This window comes from Zootoca vivipara, chromosome 9 (genome assembly GCF_963506605.1).
Source record: "Zootoca vivipara chromosome 9, rZooViv1.1, whole genome shotgun sequence".
In the NCBI taxonomy this organism is placed as follows: Eukaryota; Metazoa; Chordata; class Lepidosauria; order Squamata; family Lacertidae; genus Zootoca; species Zootoca vivipara.
The window spans coordinates 71,530,749-71,547,883 of record NC_083284.1 but is presented as its reverse complement, the minus strand read 5'-3'; the positions used below and the strand labels follow the sequence as shown (position 1 = coordinate 71,547,883).

General features: G+C 48.3%; 1 protein-coding gene across 4 annotated transcripts in view; it reads right to left on the bottom strand.

Annotated features, from left to right (window-relative positions):
* CCDC33 (coiled-coil domain containing 33) overlaps positions 1 to 17,135 on the bottom strand; it is a 187,634-nt gene that overhangs the window by 73,706 nt on the left and 96,793 nt on the right. For all 4 annotated transcript variants that reach the window (XR_009558188.1, XM_060279001.1, XM_060278999.1 and 1 more), the window contains exons 10-12: positions 10,683 to 10,806; positions 8,955 to 9,088; positions 7,554 to 7,625 (exon numbers count right to left, since the gene is read on the bottom strand). Coding sequence is in view for 3 of the 4 variants with exons in the window: in XM_060279001.1 (XP_060134984.1) it covers positions 7,554 to 7,625; positions 8,955 to 9,088; positions 10,683 to 10,806 (330 nt within the window). In the remaining variant the exon portion in view is untranslated. The remainder of the gene's footprint in view (positions 1 to 7,553; positions 7,626 to 8,954; positions 9,089 to 10,682; positions 10,807 to 17,135) is intronic.

The following is a 17,135-nucleotide window of genomic DNA, read 5'->3' as shown; positions in this document are numbered from 1 at the left end:
CTTTGCTCTCACGTAGGCTCAGATTTATTTTAGGGCCGAGCTGCAAATTCTCCAATAATATTGGTCTACCAGTGGCTTGGTCACCTGCTTTTGTGGTAACAGCAACAGCGATTGGTCTGTGTAGTGTGAGAGTGGGAGGGTTCTGGGGGAAGCCACTGTATCAGTGCCAGACCCTATATTATGCCCCTTTGACTTCACCCCAAACCCCCTGAAATCTCCAAAGTCTTGTAAGAGAGTTGAACAGCAGCAAAACAATGGGGGAAGCTCATATCACCCTAGCCCTCTTTTATTTCATAGAATCATAGAGTTATAGATTGGAAGGGATACACAAGGGTCATCTAGTCCAACCCCCTGCTGTGCAGGAGTCACAGCTAAAGGGTCCCTGACAGATGACCATCCAACCTCTGCTTAAAACCTCCAAGGAAAGAGAGTCCACCAGTGGCGTCGCAAGGGGGCCCGGGGGGTGCGGTGCGCCCCGGGTGTCATGTCCGGAGGGGTGACAAGAAGGTACCCTGCAGGGTGCTCGCCCCGCCACCCCTGGGCGCAGCGGCGCAAGCAGCCATCATGCCGCCGCAGCCGCATGTGGAGAATCCTCCGTTCGTGCTGTAGAGGTTGGTTTTTTTTACCCCATTAATCCCAGTCTGCACCTGGGTATTGGATTTAACGCTGTTTGCAATATATGAAATGGTTCTAATTCATTTTAACATAGAAGATTTTTAAAATACACATTTTTATTGTGGGTTTTTTTTTTTAATTGCTACATGGCTTTGAGATGCTTCCTGGGAAGCGATTCATAAATAAAACAAGATCAACAAATGGCACCACTCTGCAGGCAAAGTGACAAAACAACAACATTGTTGGTCATTGTTGTCAGAGAGTAGATGCCCAGATGCCCTGGCCAAAGACTGCTCTCCTCCACCCCAAGGGAAAGAGCGTTCTCTCTTCCCATCGTCAAACATTATCGGTTTAATTTATGTTCTCTCCCCACCTTTCTACAGCTCACTGGGCACTAAGGGACCTGTCAGTACCTGACACTTTAAAGCAAGTCACATCGCATGATGTTTAATTCTACTGTTATCAGTTGGGATTGCCTTTTGTGTGTTTTTCTTCTTCTAAAGACCACCCCAAAACCCCAATTTGTTACTTGGTTAAAACAGTTTAAAGTGACAGCGAGCAAGGAAAATAAATGTAGGATCAAAAGTGCTGTTTCTATTGTTGTTGTTTAGTCGTTTAGTCGTGTCCGACTCTTCGTGACCCCATGGACCATAGCACGCCAGGCACTCCTGTCTTGCACTGCCTCCCGCAGTTTGGTCAAACTCATGTTCGTAGCTTCGAGAACACTGTCCAACCATCTCGTCCTCTGTCGTCCCCTTCTCCTAGTGCCCTCCATCTTTCCCAACATCAGGGTCTTTTCCAAGGATTCTTCTCTTCTCATGAGGTGGCCAAAGTATTGGAGCCTCAGCTTCACGATCTGTCCTTCCAGGGAGCACTCAGGGCTGATTTCCTTAAGAATGGATAGGTTTGATCTTCTAGCAGTCCATGGGACTCTCAAGAGTCTCCTCCAGCACCATAATTCAAAAGCATCAATTCTTCGACGATCAGCCTTCTTTATGGTCCAGCTCTCACTTCCATACATCACTACTGCTGTTTCTATTAGATTTAATTAAATCCCTCCAAATGGTAGCTCATACAACACAAATGCAGATTTTGTGTCAATTTTGTTTTTGTGTGGGTTCTGGTGGTGGAAATGTTGACAGTGCCTCATAGTAACATAAGGTGCTGCCGTATGACTAGTTCGGTCCATGTGGCAGCGACTCTCGAGGGTGAAAAATGTAACACAAGGAAATCCTGTTGGATCCGGCCAGTGGCTCATCTAGTCCAGCATTGTGCTCTCACAGCGGCTGAACAGTTGTCTGTGGGAAACCAGTGTGGGGTGTGAAACACAGAGCAGTCAAATACAACATTCCTAGAGTGGGCATGTTTAGACATTAAGAGGGATGTTTGTCCAGCCCGTAGATAAACTTCCTGTTTCCTCCTGTGCTGGGACAAACTTCCTCTACATGTGACCAGAGGTTGGCGTGACCTCACCTGTGCAGGTAACAAAAGCACAGGACTGGCCACCACATCCCTTCTCTTCTCTATTTTGCTTTCGTAGAAGAAGCATCAGCCCGAGATGCTCTCTTGGCCAAGAGAGGTCAAAGGAACTATCTCCTTATGGGATACAGTCCACGTGTATATATTTTGTAACTTAAGTCTGCCTTCTGGGATCCATCTGTGAACAGAATGAGTGAGTAAACTATTTTATACTTTTATACAAGACTCTGTTGTGTCTATTCTTTTTAGGAGGGAATAAAAGGTGAATTACCAGGAAACTTATTTTAGAGGCTTAAACAAGCCTGGCAAACCTATCCACTGTGTAAGTTTAAAAAGGGGAATGTTACTCTGCTAAATTATAGAACTTGCTAACGCAGGTTGGAAAAGATATAATTAAACAATATATCCTCTCCTGCCTCCCTGAACATTCCCACAACCAGCGAGCAGGATTCAAACTCAAGAGCCACTCTCTCTCCTCCTGTGGTTTCCAGAAACTGGCATTCAGAAGGATTGCTATCCCCAGCTGAATTTGCCTAATCCTCTTTTAAAGCCATCCAAGTCGGTGGCCATCCCTGGTTTAAGGCAGGGGACATTCCCAGCCTTACCTGGAAATGCTAGACATTGAACCCAGGACCTCTTGCATGCAAAGCAGATTCACTTACGAACTCAGCCATGGCCCTTCTCCACGAGGAAAAAGAATGAAATGTTGATGGAGGCAGCGGGCACAGCAACTCAGGAGATTTGTGGCCTGGTACACGAGAATGTGTCTCAGACCTGGTTTTCGGGTATAAAATTGGCTTCAGGAATGCGATGGAAAAATTAGCAGAAACAGCTCAAAAAACTTAAAATCATGATTTTGGGGGGAGGTTTCTTCCAAAAAGCTCAACAATAAAAGCTCAAAAATTTGTCAACCCTAATCTCGGTGGAATGGGGAGGCACCAAGAGGAGAAGGCGATGCAGGCTGGAACCTAAGAGCTCATCTTTTTCTCATGCTTAACCGAACCAGCATGTTCCTCCTTTGTAAGCTCCCCAACATGCCTTTGAGTTGTCACTCTCTGAATTGCTGGGCAAACCAATCCTGCTAACATACATAATTGCTCCCATTAGCTCCCAAGTTCGGCAGTGAGTGCCAATCACTATGTCAAAGTAGCATCACCCACAAAGAAGAGGAAGGACTCTGTTTGCTTGGGGGATCGCTGGGGTATCTAGAAGTAGGGTGGAAACGTGAGGAAACATCCTAAAAGGGGGCAACCCTCCCTCCAAATAGCTGAAACACAACTGTATGTTCACAGGCCTCTTGCCTTATTCACTCTAGCCTGTTGCCATACCAAGGCTCATGCAGAAGACTTGGTCCTGTGTGTTTGTGTGTGTGTGTGTGTGTGTGTGTGTGTGTAGGCAGGCAGGCAGGAATGAAAAACGTAAGACCGGCTGGATCACACCAATGGCCCGTTTAGGCTGGTGTGTTTTTTTTGTACGCTGGCCAACTAGATGCCTCTGGGTAGCCCACAAGCAGGACCAGAGCGCAAGAGCGCTCTCCCCAACTAAAAATCCAAGGGCGCACAAAGGATCTACAGGTGACTTGAACTGCCTCTTGGATACCAGTGATTTTGGCACATTTTAAACCTTTCCAAAGCCTGCACTCTTTACACCGACTGCCTGCCAGGTCGCTCATAAGAAAATCTGATGGATTCTGGGAGGTTAGCACTTAAAACGGTCCAGTTCATCGCAAAGCTGTGATTGCTTGAACCCGCGGCGCCGCTTCCAACCGCCCTCCTCCCTTTCCTTTGTGCCGCTAGCAACAAATCCATTCTTTTCTCCATTGTTGCTAGGGCCGATTTGCTGAAACAAGCTTTAAGGGCAGGATTGAGAAGCTAAGCTTGTCACCTGATATTCCCCCCCCCCGCTCCCTCGCTTGTACATACATTAGTTGGGGAGGGGGAGAAAGAGGAGGAGGAGGGGGAGGAGGAGAACTGGGGAAGGGGGATAAAAAAGAACACAACAGCCCTTAGATCAAAACAATAATCAGCTAAATGAATTCCGCAGCATTTTCCCGCATGACTAGGAGTGATAATTTAGTGCAGCAGCCAGCTGGAAGGACGGCTGCTGCACTTACCAACACCCCTGTGAATAATTCATCACACGCGGCCCCCCTTTCGCTGACCCCCTGGGCCATTACTCCAAAGTAGCTCGCCAGACAGCCTTGCCCCAGCCAGGGAGCCCGGCTCTTTGGGGGGGGGGGGGAGAGCAATGGAATTAACCTGCCAGCTTTAAGTTCAGTCCCAAATGAACTTTGCAGATGGGGAGGGGTGATGGTGGGGAGAAGGCAAAGGCACAGCTGTTTTCTGCAACTATAGCACCAGTCCCAGAATGCCCCCATCCCCTGTAAAAAATAATGTTTCTGTAAAGACTTGTGAGGTTCAGCCCTAGGCAATGAAAGAGTCTCTACTCTGTGCAGTCTGTAGCTGCTATTATTAATTGCAATATTGCTGAATAATTTTATACCTTACTTTTCACCATATGTCTCAAAGCAGTTTCTGGAAAAATAAAAAAGCACCATCCAGAGGACTGCATCCAAGGTTAGCCCTGCTCAGAGCAGACCCACTGAAATTAATGTACCTAAATGAGTCCCAGTAGGGAGTGACAGTTAAAGCTATGGTTTTCCCAGTAGTGATGTATGGAAGTGAGAGCTGGACCATGAAGAAGGCTGATCACCGAAGAATTGATGCTTTTGAAATATGGTGCTGGAGGAGACTCTTGAGAGTCCCATGGACTGCAAGAAGATCAAACCTATCCATTCTGAAGGAAATCAGCGCTGAGTGCTCACTGGAGGGACAGATCCTGAAGCTGAGGCTCCAATACTTTGGCCACCTCATGAGAAGAGAAGATTCCCTGGAAAAGACCCTGATGTTGGGTAAGATGGAGGGCACAAGGAGAAGGGGACAACAGAGGATGAGATGGTTGGACAGTGTTCTCAAAGCCACCAACATGAGTTTGACCAAACTGTGGGAGGCAGTGCAAGACAGGAGTGCCTGGCGTGCTCTGGTCCATGGGGTCACGAAGAGTCGGACACGACTAAACGACTAAACAACAACAAAGGGGGTGACAGTGGCGGGAAGCGGAGGTCTGGCACCCACAGCAAAAATTGTATGGGTGCCCAGGAACCCAGGGCCCCCTGTATATGGTGCCAGTGTAGCTACAACGGGTTGCTCTGGGCAAGAGCAAGCAAAGAAGCAAACACATATTTCAGCTAATGTTCTGGAGTCCAGCAAAGCTTAGCATTTGCAATGAGCGCAGATGAGGCCTGACCTCCAAGGCTTACGGGAAGACGGTGTCACCAAGTGAGCTGGTCAGTAAATTACACAGTTCAAAGCTGGCGTTAATTCTTCATTTGTGGAACACAATCCTCACAGATGTGGTGGAGTTTCAGGCCTAATAAACACAGACAGCAGCTCATGCCTTGTAGGTCTTACTCCATGAAATCATTGCTGAGCCTCAAAGTCCTTGCCTCCCCGGAGTCTTCTGTCTCCTCCTCTCCAGGGCTTCTTGCAAGCAATCAGAGACTGCGCCTGCATGCAGGATGTGTTTGCTCCTTCCGTTCCATGCCTCTCCTGGTTCTGGGAGACCAGGCAGGAGGGGAGCTTATTGCAGCAGGAGGGGGAGACACTCATGACCCTTCACTAGCCTGACCCATGGCTGCCTCTTGACCTCCCCCTTTCAGTTATCTGCTTCAGCTTCTGCCCCATTCTTGATTTTCTGACACCTCCTCTTCCCAGTCTTCTCCCTCTGACTACTCATCATTATCCCATCATCATTCCCTGGGATCTGAGCCTTCTTCCCTTGATGGTTCCTCAGTTGGTTCCTCCCACCATTCCTCTGTGTCCAAACAGTCCATGACAAGCGGCAACCTGAGAGAGGCCTTGAACTCTGAGCACTGGGAACAGCAGGTGAGATTCGCACATGTGACTCAGTGCAACGTCGATTCCTGTTATTTGTGGGCCAGCTGCTGGCAGGCAGAAGAGAACCTCTTGGTATTTTAATCAGCCTCCCTCCCCCACACTTTCTCCCCCTTTTTTTGCTGCAGAGCGAGGGGCAGGCACATTCCCTCCATCCTTTACAACCTAATTTGGACTGACAGGCTGGAGTTGGTGCTTAGCAAGGCTGAGCCTCTCGGCTTCTCTGTTATTTTAACACAGACTCCTTTGCAAGCGCTTGAGGCAGAGGAGGGAGGGCAGAGGGCTTTACAAGAGAATGCAAACCATCATCTATATTCATGAACTGCCTCCAGGGGCACTCTCTCTTTCCACAGGAGTTGGCTGCCCGGTTGCCTGCTGTCTGCAGTGATTTTTGCACCTCTCGGGCAGAATCACATGAGGGCCAGTGGAGGGGAGCTGATTCAAGGCAGCAGCACAAGCACAGGATCACAGGCCCATGGTTAGAGTCAGGTGTGTGCAGTCTGGTGCCAAGCATACAAAGGTCTGGAACATTTAGCATTCACAAGACAAGTGCCACACCCATGCTCTACCCAGGACATTTGGAATCGGAGTGCTTTCAATGTGTTGACACCTCCTGCTTGTTTCGATTCTGACAAAGCATCACATTTGAAGGATAGCATCCAAAGTATCACAGAGTCAGGTTCAAAGAATTATAGAGTTGCAGAATCGAGGTCCCTTCCACCTCTACTATTCTACGCTTCTATGAAAGGAGATTCCAACTAAACATCATGAGGCCCTAGTCTGTGTCTGATCACAATGCAAAGTGTTGGCACTTACAGCTTGGGTTCCAAGTACTTGCTCCCACATGAACCTGTCCACACCACATTCAGACTCTTCTCGAGGTGCCCCCACAATCTGAGGTGTGCTGGGTGATGACTGGGGGGAGGAGTGTCTTGGGCGTGTGGGAAAGGCCTCCCTAAGGACAGAGCACACTAGCTACCTTAGATTAGGACAGATGCCCCACATTGGGGTGGGCAGCCTTATCGCCTGTCAAGGGTTACATTCCCTCAAGGTGAATCTGTCGGTGGCCACATACAGATGGTGGGTGGGGCTGGAGCCAAAAGTGGATGGGATCAGAGCCCGGAATGGAAGGGGCCAGACACAATAGTGGGGGGGGGGCCTGCTGCCTGGCTCCTGGGCTGCCGGGCAGAGGCTGGGGCTGGGGAGCGCGGAGGGCACCCAGTGTCAGCAGTGGGGGGTCCCCTCAATATTGGTGGGGTGCTGCCACCTGCCAAAAATATTGGGGGATTTGGAGCCCCCTTCACCCCCTAAACCCGACGCTGCTGCTCCCCAACCACATGAATCAGGCCAAAGGCCCCCTGAAACTGGGCTGAGGGCTGCATGCAACTCTCAGGGTGCAGATAAGCTGTCCAGTCCCCCCACTTTTTTTTAACAAAGGCAAGAATCTCAGATATCCTTATCTGGAGCTCCCCAAGCTGATGTTGCTGGCATTTCCACATGTCTCACCTCTGAATTTATCAACTGAACACCAAGCTCGACAGTTGGAACTTCTCCACTTGTGGTGCGCAGGTCTGTATTCTGAGAAATCAACAAAGACAAGTGGTTGATTAAAAATTGTCAACACGCAGAGTTGGGAATTGCCTGGCTGGATCAGATCGCATTGAGCCCAGCCCACAGTCAGCTATGTGTCTATTTGGAAAGCCAACCAGCAAGGGGGTGTTGGGTAGCTCAGTTGCTCCGAGCATGAGACTCTTAAACTTAGAAAAGAGGGAGGGATTTGCTGTATAAGCTTAATGGGAGTTATCAGGGTGGATTCCTTTTTCTCGGTGTCTGGATTGATCCTGCAATGACTGAGTGAGAGGAAACAAGAACGAGATCAAAGTAATAGGGCTCTGTCTGGAAAGACTGAATCATTCAAATTGGATGGTTCAGTCTGTAGAGCAGGAATAGGCAAACTTGGCCCTCCGGATGTTTTCGGACTACAAGCCCCATCATCCCTAGCTAACAGGACCAGTGGTCAGGGATGATGGGAATTGTAGTCTCAAAACATCTAGAGGGCCAAGTTTGCCTATACCTGCTGTAGAGCATGAGACTCTTCATCTCAGAGTCATGGGTTTGAGCCCCATGCTGGGCAAAAGATTCCTGCATTGCAGGGGGTTGGACTTGATGACCCTCGTGGTCCCTTCCAACTCTAAAATTCTATGATTCTAAGAGCATAGGTGAAGGGACGGGCCCAGGGATGAGTGTATCTGCAGGTTCCTCTCCATCTCATTTTCCCAATCTTATGTTGAGTTCTGCATTCCACTTTGCCAAACAGAGCAGCTGTCCAGCAGTGTGCGAGGCACATTACCAAGCAGAAGAGGGAATGTCCACAGGATCCACAAGGACTAAGGTCAGGTCTGTGGAGGTTGTGGCATCAGCAACTTCCAGGTGGTCTAATTCAGGGCTGGGGAATTTATGGCCCTCAGCGATGAGGAGTGTCATGAGGATCAGTCCATGATCAGAAATTTAGTAGGTCACTAGAGGAAGAGTGGGTGGAACCCTGAATAGGAGTACCAAGGTGGTCCACAAACAAACAATTATAAAAATACAGCTCCCTGTAATTAAAATGCATAGTAATACAACCATACACCCATAATTTAAACATATGACATACAAGTCCATTAAATCAGCCTAACACTTGAAACAGCAATCAAAAACAGGAGACCCAAGTCAGAAGCTGTGTTTTCAAGAGCCGGCAGAATGCCAGTACTGTTGATGTGTTACCACAAGTCGATAACCATCAGGCCATAGCAAAAACTAACCAGGTCTCATTTGTTGATCTTAATGCCCTTTACAGTGGAGGGGCAAGGTTAGAATATACTAGAAGATTTTGCAGCAGGTCCTGTTGCCTCTGGTTGCTATTACCTGGATGGGAAGGTTTTCTACACGAACTCCATTCCTGCTACTGTCCGCCACAAGCTTCCGATAGACACGATTACTTAGTGGCAGCACAGAGAAGCCCAAAGACTTTGGTGGAATTTCCAGGTCTCCATCCGGATCTGGTGGGCAAGCAGGGATAAAACGTCTTGGTTAGTTCTCCATTGTTACATGGTAGGGATGCTTTCAAAATCCTCCTCGTCCAAAATTTCCACCCCAGGAACCTGAGTTGCAAACCAGCCCATCTGGTCTCCATCCAAGAGGAATTGATGTTTGGGGGTGCTGGTCAAGATGGACCTTGCATCCAGAACATAAGGACATAGAAAGAGCCTGCTGGATCCAGCCCATGGACCATCTGGTCCAGCATCCTGTTCTCACAGGGGCCAACCACAGTGGTCTATATATATAGTACCAGAGTGCTACATTCTTAACCAGTGTTTCCCAACCTTGTGCCTCCAGATGTTTTTGGACTACAACTCCCATCATCCCTAGCTAGCAAGACCAGTGGTCAGGAATGATGGGAATTGTAGTCCGAAAACAGCTGGAGGCACAAGGTTGGGAAACACTGTTCTTAACTAAAACTGACCATCAGGCAGTGCTATTTTTGAGAGTCTACAATCCAAAAATGAATCGAATGCCTTACCCCAGATCTTAGTGCTGCTTAAGCGCCACATCTCATCTTGAGAATCCCCCACAGATCATTTCACACTCCCATATGGTCTTATCTCACTGGGGGGTTGGTCCAGAGGGGGAGGTTGGGCACTGCCCCACCAGCGTCAGTCCGCCTTCCTACTTACAACCAAGCCAGGAGGGTGGCCCTGCCTCTCAGCTTGCTCTTCCTTAGCCTCGCTGCTGCTATAATAGAACTCAGCAAGGAGGAAGCTGGGGTCAAAACTTCACTAAGAACATCACTAGAGCCTGCTGGATCAGGCCCATCTTGTCTGGCATCCTGTTCTCCCAGTGGCCAACCGGATGCCTATTATTGGAAACCTGCAAGCAGGATTTGAGCCCAAGAGCACTCTCCCCTCTTGCAGTTTCTAGCATCAGTGCTTCTGACTGTGGAGGAGGCAGAACATAGCCCTCATGCTTAATAGCCCTCTCCTCCATAAATCTGTCCAATCCTCTTTTAAAGCCATCTGAGTTCGTGGCCAGCAATGTCTCCTGCAGCAGTTAGTTCCATAGCTTAACTATGCACCATAGCTGCCAAGTCTCCCGTATTCCCTGGGAAATCCCCGTTTTTCCAGCTGTTCCTAACTGAAAAAAAACGGATTTTTTTTGTTTTTCCCCAGTTTATTCTGGCACGGCGGCCATTTTGGAACTGGGAGGAGCATGCTCAGAAGCGACTTTTGATGCTGCTCTGCCCAGTTCCAAAATGGCTGCAGAGCGACTTCTGGCGCGGCGGCCATTTTGGAACTGGGCAAAGCAGCATCAAAAGTCACTTCTAAGCATGCTCCGCCCAGTTCCAAAATGGCGGCAGCGCTACTTCTAGTCTGCTACTTTCGGCCCGGTCCCTTATTTCTCCGACAGCAACTTGGCAGGTATGCAATGCACTGTGTGAAGAAAGACTTCTTTTTATCTGTCCTGAATCCTCCAGCATTCAGTTTCATTGTGCACATGACAATTCTAGTGCTACAAGAGTGGGAGAAACACTCATCTTCCCAAGCCAGGCATAATTTTATCAACTTCCACCATGACCTCCCAGAGATAAAGACTTACTTTTTTTGTAGTATTCAATCACCAGGGCGGTATCGTCCGAGAAAGCTGTGGCTCCATCCCGTCCTTGGAACAGGTAGGACATGTTCCACGTTGGCTGCTCAGGAGGTCCAGCAGCTGGAGAAACCTGGTGATCAGTGAAAAGTGGAGGAAACCCAGTCAGGGTATCAGAAGAGAGACCAGGGGGATCTGCCGCACTTGCTCCTGTTCTGTATGCTCCCATTCTATTCCCTCTCCCATCTGGTTTCCCTGCTTTCCCACCTGATTTCCACACCCTCAACAGCGGGGAGAAAAGAGCTCAGTGCACTCCTCTGAAGGAACAGCGGAAAAGAACGATCTTAAATATCCCACAACGAGAAAAGAAGTCCCAGGCAATCTGGACCTTTGATGGAACCTGCTTCCACATTCCTCTGAAAACAATATGCAAGTGGTCAATTCCTGTATCTGAGAGTAAAAAAGAAGTCAAGACTAAAGAGGCTGAAAGATTTTGCTGCCTGGGCATGTGAGGATCCCTTTCCTAGAGGGGTGTGTGTGTGTGTGTGTGTGTGTGTGTGTGCGTGAGCAGACACAGGGCTGGTCCTCAGCAGCTGTTTCTGATACTCTACTACATCACCATGAATTTGTACTGAATTATAATAAATGCTTGATGAATCTGTTTGCTTCTGTTGTGCTTTTGATAGGATTAAAAAAGATGGCAACGTTACAATGTGTGCAGAGGAGGGAGGCCAAGAGGACCAGCCTTGGAAAGTGGAGCAGGCAAGCTACCGGCAATCTGGTAGCACACTCAACGAGTCTCTTTGCAACTCTGGTGCAGATAAAAAGACAGCCCTTCTTCATGCAGCATATAGTTAATCTCACTCCTGCAGGAGGCAGGGAGGGCCACCAACCTAGATGGCTTCAAAAGTTGTTGTTGTTTAGTCATTTAGTCGGGTCCAACTCTACGTGACCCCATGGACCATAGCACGCCAGGCACTCCTGTCTTCCACTGCCTCCCGCAGTTTGGTCAAACTCATGTTTGTAGCTTCAAGAACACTGTCCAGTCATCTTGTCCTCTATCGTCCCCTTCTCCTAGTGCCCTCCATCTTTCCCAACATCAGGGTCTTTTCCAGGGAGTCTTCTCTTCTCATGAGGTGGCCAAAGTATTGGAGCCTCAGCCTCACGATCTGTCCTTCCAGTGAGCACTCAGGGCTGATTTCCTTCAGAATGGATAAGTTTGATCTTCTTGCAGTCCATGGGACTCTCAAGAGTCTCCTCCAGCACCATAATTCAAAAGCATCAATTCTTCGGCGATCAGCCTTCTTTACGGTCCAGCTCTCACTTCCATACATCACTACTGGGAAAACCATAGCTTTAACTATAAGGTCCGTATAGTTAAGGCTTCAAAAGAGGACCAGACAAATTCATGGAGAAGGAGAGGGCTATCAATGGTGACCAGCCAGGATGGCTATGCTCTGCCCTCTGCAGTGCTTCTGAAGACCAGTTGCTAGAGACCAGAGGAGGGGAGGGAGCTCTTGTGCTCGGATCCTGCTTGTGGGTTTCCCATAAGCATCTGGTTTGCCACTGTGAAAAGAGGATGCTGGACTAGATAGGGTCACTGGCCTGATCCAGCAGGAGACTCTTCTGGTTTCCTTATGATTCCATAACACATCATCAAGGCTGAGAGCTATTTATTTTATTTAGGCAGAAGCATTCTCAGAAGGGGTTAACCTGGGCCACCCTGAGGGGAGAGATGCCCATGTCAGCTTGACCACATATGGAGCCCTTGTCTGTGGATGCTGATACAGAGTGACAGTGGGGCACTGCTGGGCTGGCAGAAGGATCGAAGCTGATTAGCCAGCACATAAGATTCGCCTGTGGAAAGCCATTAACCTCCCTAAGCAGAGCTCGGCCTTCCCTCAGAGATCCAGAGAACTAAGTGCATCGACCAGCCTTTTGCACACAGGGGAAGCCATGGAAGCCCCCCCCTCCCCTCCCCTTTGGCCTTCATCTGGGAGCAGATGAAAGGTGGGCAGTTATTATTACTGTTATTTTGCCTTTTCCCCAGACAGGGGCTCAAGGCACCTTGCAGCTAAAATAGAAGCAGTTAAAAACCCTAGGAGGTGGGGAATCATTAAAACACAATTAAACACTAACACAAATTAAATTTCCATTTCACTTTTGATTTGTATATTGCCTTCCTACATTGCTAGGCACAAGTGATGTATGGAAGTGAGAGCTGGACCATAAAGAAGCCTGATCGCCAAAGAATTGATGCTTTTGAATTATGGTGCTGGAGGAGACTCTTGAGAGTCCCATGGACTGCAAGAAGATCAAACCTATCCATTCTGAAGGAAATCAGCCCTGAGTGCTCCCTGGAAGGACAGATCGTGAAGCTGAGGCTCCAATACTTTGGCCACATCATGAGAAGAGAAGACTCCCTGGAAAAGACCCTGATGTTGGGAAAGATGGAGGGCACTAGGAGAAGGGGATGACAGAGGACAAGATGGTTGGACAGTGTTCTCGAAGCTACGAACACGAGTTTGACCAAACTGCGGGAGGCAGTGCAAGACAGGAGTGCCTGGCGTGCTATGGTCCATGGGGTCACAAAGAGTCGGACACAACTAAACGCCTAAACAACAATATTCCTACATTGCTAGGCACAAGGCAGTTTACAAGATCTCCATGGCTCTTTCTCTTACCAGTTGCTTCTGTTGTTCTTAAAACCTTGGCATACAGATAATGACAATAAAAAGCATAACAGCACCATCTCTTTCATTAAAAGCAGCCAGTTCCCAAAAGCCCGTTGGAAAAAGGATTTCACCTGCCGGCAGAAGGACAGCAAGGAGGGAGCCAGTCTAGCTTCTCTAGGGAGGGAGTTCCAAAGTTGCCTGGGAGCAGCCACCATTGAGGAGGTCCTCTCCCACGTCCCCCCCCCAAGAGTCCCTGTGAGGGTGGGGGGGACTGAGAGAAGCCCCCCCCAAAAAAATGTTCTCAGAGCCCAGGCAGGTTCGTATGAGGGAATGTGGTCTTTCTGATAGCCTGGGCCTATGCCATGTAGGGCTTTATAGGTCAAAACCAGCACTTTGAATTGTGCCTGGAAACAGGCTGGCAGCCAGTGGAGCTGTTGTAACAAGGGAGTCATCTGCTCCCTATAACCAAATGCTAACTCTACCTATTTCACACTTTGTGAAACAATATTGCTATAATGATGATGATGATTCATTGCATTTCTATCCCACCTTTTCCTCCAAGGAGCTCAATGTGGTGTACATGATTATTCTACTCATTTAACCCCCATTGCACCACCCTAGAGAGCTTTGAGCTCCACTCTGAGTGAACTTTGTTGTTGTCGTTTAGTCGTGTCCGACTCTTCATGACCCCATGGACCAGAGCACACCAGGCACTCCTGTCTTCCACTGCCTCCCGCAGTTTGGTCAGACTCATGTTGGTAGCTTCGAGAACACTGCCCAACCATCTCGTCCTCTGTTGTCCCCTTCTCCTTGTGCCCTCCATCTTTCCCAACAGCACGGTCTTTTTCAGGGAGTCTTCTCTTCTCATGAGGTGGCCAAAGTATTGGAGCCTCAGCTTCAGGATCTGTCCTTCCAGTGAGGACTCAGCGCTGATTTCCTTAAGAATGGGTAGGTTTGATCTTCTTCTGACTGAGCTTAAAGGTAAAGGTAAAGGGGCCCCTGACCATTAGGTCCAGTCGTGTCCGACTCTGGGGTTGCGGCGCTCATCTCGCTCTATAGGCCGAGAGAGCCGGCGTTTGTCTGCAGACAGCTTCTGGGTCATGTGGCCAGCATGACAAAGCTGCTTCTGGCGAACCAGAGCAGCGCACGAAAATGCCGTTTACCTTCCCGCCGGAGCGGTGCCTATTTATCTACGTGCACTTTGATGTGCTTTCGAACTGCTAGGTGGGCAGGAGCTGGGACCGAGCAATGGGAGCTCACCCCATCGCAGGGATTCGAACCGCCGACCTTCTGATCAGCAAGCCCTAGACTCTGTGGTTTAACCCACAGCGCCACCTGGGTGCCTGCCCTGACTGAACTTAACTATATGCAAATCTGCCCCAATGAGCAGGTTGGGTGTGTGTGTGAATGTGCCGGAGGAGGGCACTGTGAGCACATGCAGTCTCAACCTCAACCCCATGCACTGAAAAAAAATATGCAGAGATGGCAAAGGTGGGCTGGGCTTGGCATTAAAGAATGCAAGAGGCCTAACAACAGCCTTTAGAAAGGGACTTTAAGTTCAGCTCCCCTGAACTTAGCTTAGAGTAAAACTGGTCACTATTTCCAAAACTCATGCAAGGAGCGCAATGTCTGGACTGTTAATTGTGCCCCGTACTCTATTTCTAAGGGACACCACTGCATGCCCTCTAGCCATAAGCATGCTCAGCCCATGTTGTGCACCAAGGAGTTAAATGGCTTGCCAAAAAGCACATAGGGAAAGAAGGGGGGGAGAAGGGGGAGGAAATACCATGACAGCTCAATTCCCTCCGCGGATTAATTTGTAATTCAATTGCTAAATGCAACCCTGTGCGCAGCAAGCATGATTTATGGTACAGTATGTAAAGCAAACCACACTGGGGTGGGGGTGGTGTCGAGTTCTTGTCGTTTGCTTCTCTAAATCCTCCTCTTGCTTCTGAGGCTAAATAAGAGAGATCAGCTTTCAGAAGTTGTCCCTTAACTAGAAGAGAATACCCTAACCTCCCATTACAGATCGGTCTGATCCCAAGGCTAAAATGAAGACATCGCCCTGCCTACCCTGGGAAAAGGAACAAAATCACTGGCTTTCCTGTAAGGAAAGTGGGGCTTTCAAAGGATAGGAGGAAACCAAAAGTGAGGAAGCTGCCTCATACAGAGTCAGATCCTTGGTCCATCAAGCTCAATATGGATTACACTGCCTGGCAGCAGCTCTCCAGGGTTTCAGGCTGAGCAGCATCCCAGCCCCACCTGGAGGTGACGAGGATTGGAACTCGGAACCTGGCAATAGCCCTCCTGCCACTGTTGTACACATTCATTGCATTTTCCATTCCATTCCATTTCACATTCAGATTGTGCAGCGCCTTTCTGCATTGCTACGCACAAGGCCGTTTGCAAGCTGACGCAACAACAAAATATACAGCAAAGACCAGGCATCTTATAACAATCCAATCCAATACATGAAGTCATAACAAAAAATATGATTGGAAGCGAAACAACCTATCAAACAAACTAATACTCAACGATCCATGAGAATATAATAGTACACAATAAAATTAACTCTCAAAGTATCAGCAAATACCATAATAACTAAACAGAAATTCACTCTCAGCCGTTACAGTAAATCATTACTAAACTATAATCAATAAAAACAACAGCAAGTCACAATGCATAAAATATCACAATACATTAAAAAATGTAAAAGGCTCAAATTGAGAAACAAAGTCACATAACTTATAAACTTTTTTTAAAAAAACTATTCTCCCTTCCCAGTTGTTTCTCCTGTTCTTAAAGTCATGGCCTGGCAGAGGCTTCTGTGTTTTGCTCACTGAATTCAAAGCATACCCCCTCTGAAGATGGAGGAGCATGGTGCATAGGAATGTAGAAGGCTGGCTTATAGTGAGTTAAGCTCAGCATTTCTGAGCACCACAGTTTCAGAAGGATGTTGACAAGCTGGAAGTTGTGCAGCGGAGGGCGACCAAGATGATTGAGGGTCTGGAAATCAAGTCTTATGAGGAATGGTTGAAAGAGCTGAGTATGTTTACCCTGGAAAAGAGGAGACTGAGAGGAGATATGACAGATTCAAATTTTTGAAGGGCTGTCACATTGAGAATGGAGTAAGCTTGTTTTCTCCTGCTCTAGAGGGTAAGACCCGAACCAATGAAGAACTGCACTGCAAAACTCAGAGGTGTGGATTTTAAAGGATGCTTATATGTGCCCTCTATTCCCAGTCAACGACAGAGCGCCCTGCATGCAGAATGGAAACGCCGTTTACCTTCCCACCACAGCAGTACCTATTTATCTACTTGCACTGGTGTGCTTTCAAATTGCTAGGCTGGCAGGAGCTGGGACAGAGCAATGGGCGCTCATCCCGTCATGGGGATTTGAACCGCCAACCTTCTGATCGGCAAGCCCAAGAGGCTCAGTGGTTTTTAGACCACAGCGCTATCCGTGTCCCTTTACCTTCTCCCAGGATAGCTGCTGCCAATCAGTGCAAAGGTAGATTTTTCTAATACTACTAACAAATCTGCAAAAGAGCTGGGAAGGGAGACTGGCCAGTTCCACTGGGCCATTTAATTGAAAAGCCTTCTCTAAAACCAACATTCAATCAAGGCTTTTAAAGAAAATTAACAGGGTGTGTGTGACGAAAGGAATAAATTTTCTCAGCCCAGATGGCTCTGCTAAATCATTTATGCCGCCAAACCTGCCTCCTTTATGCCAGCTTTGCTTGGCACCCGGCCTCATCAAAGAGGCTGTCAGCTGAATCAGGATGAAC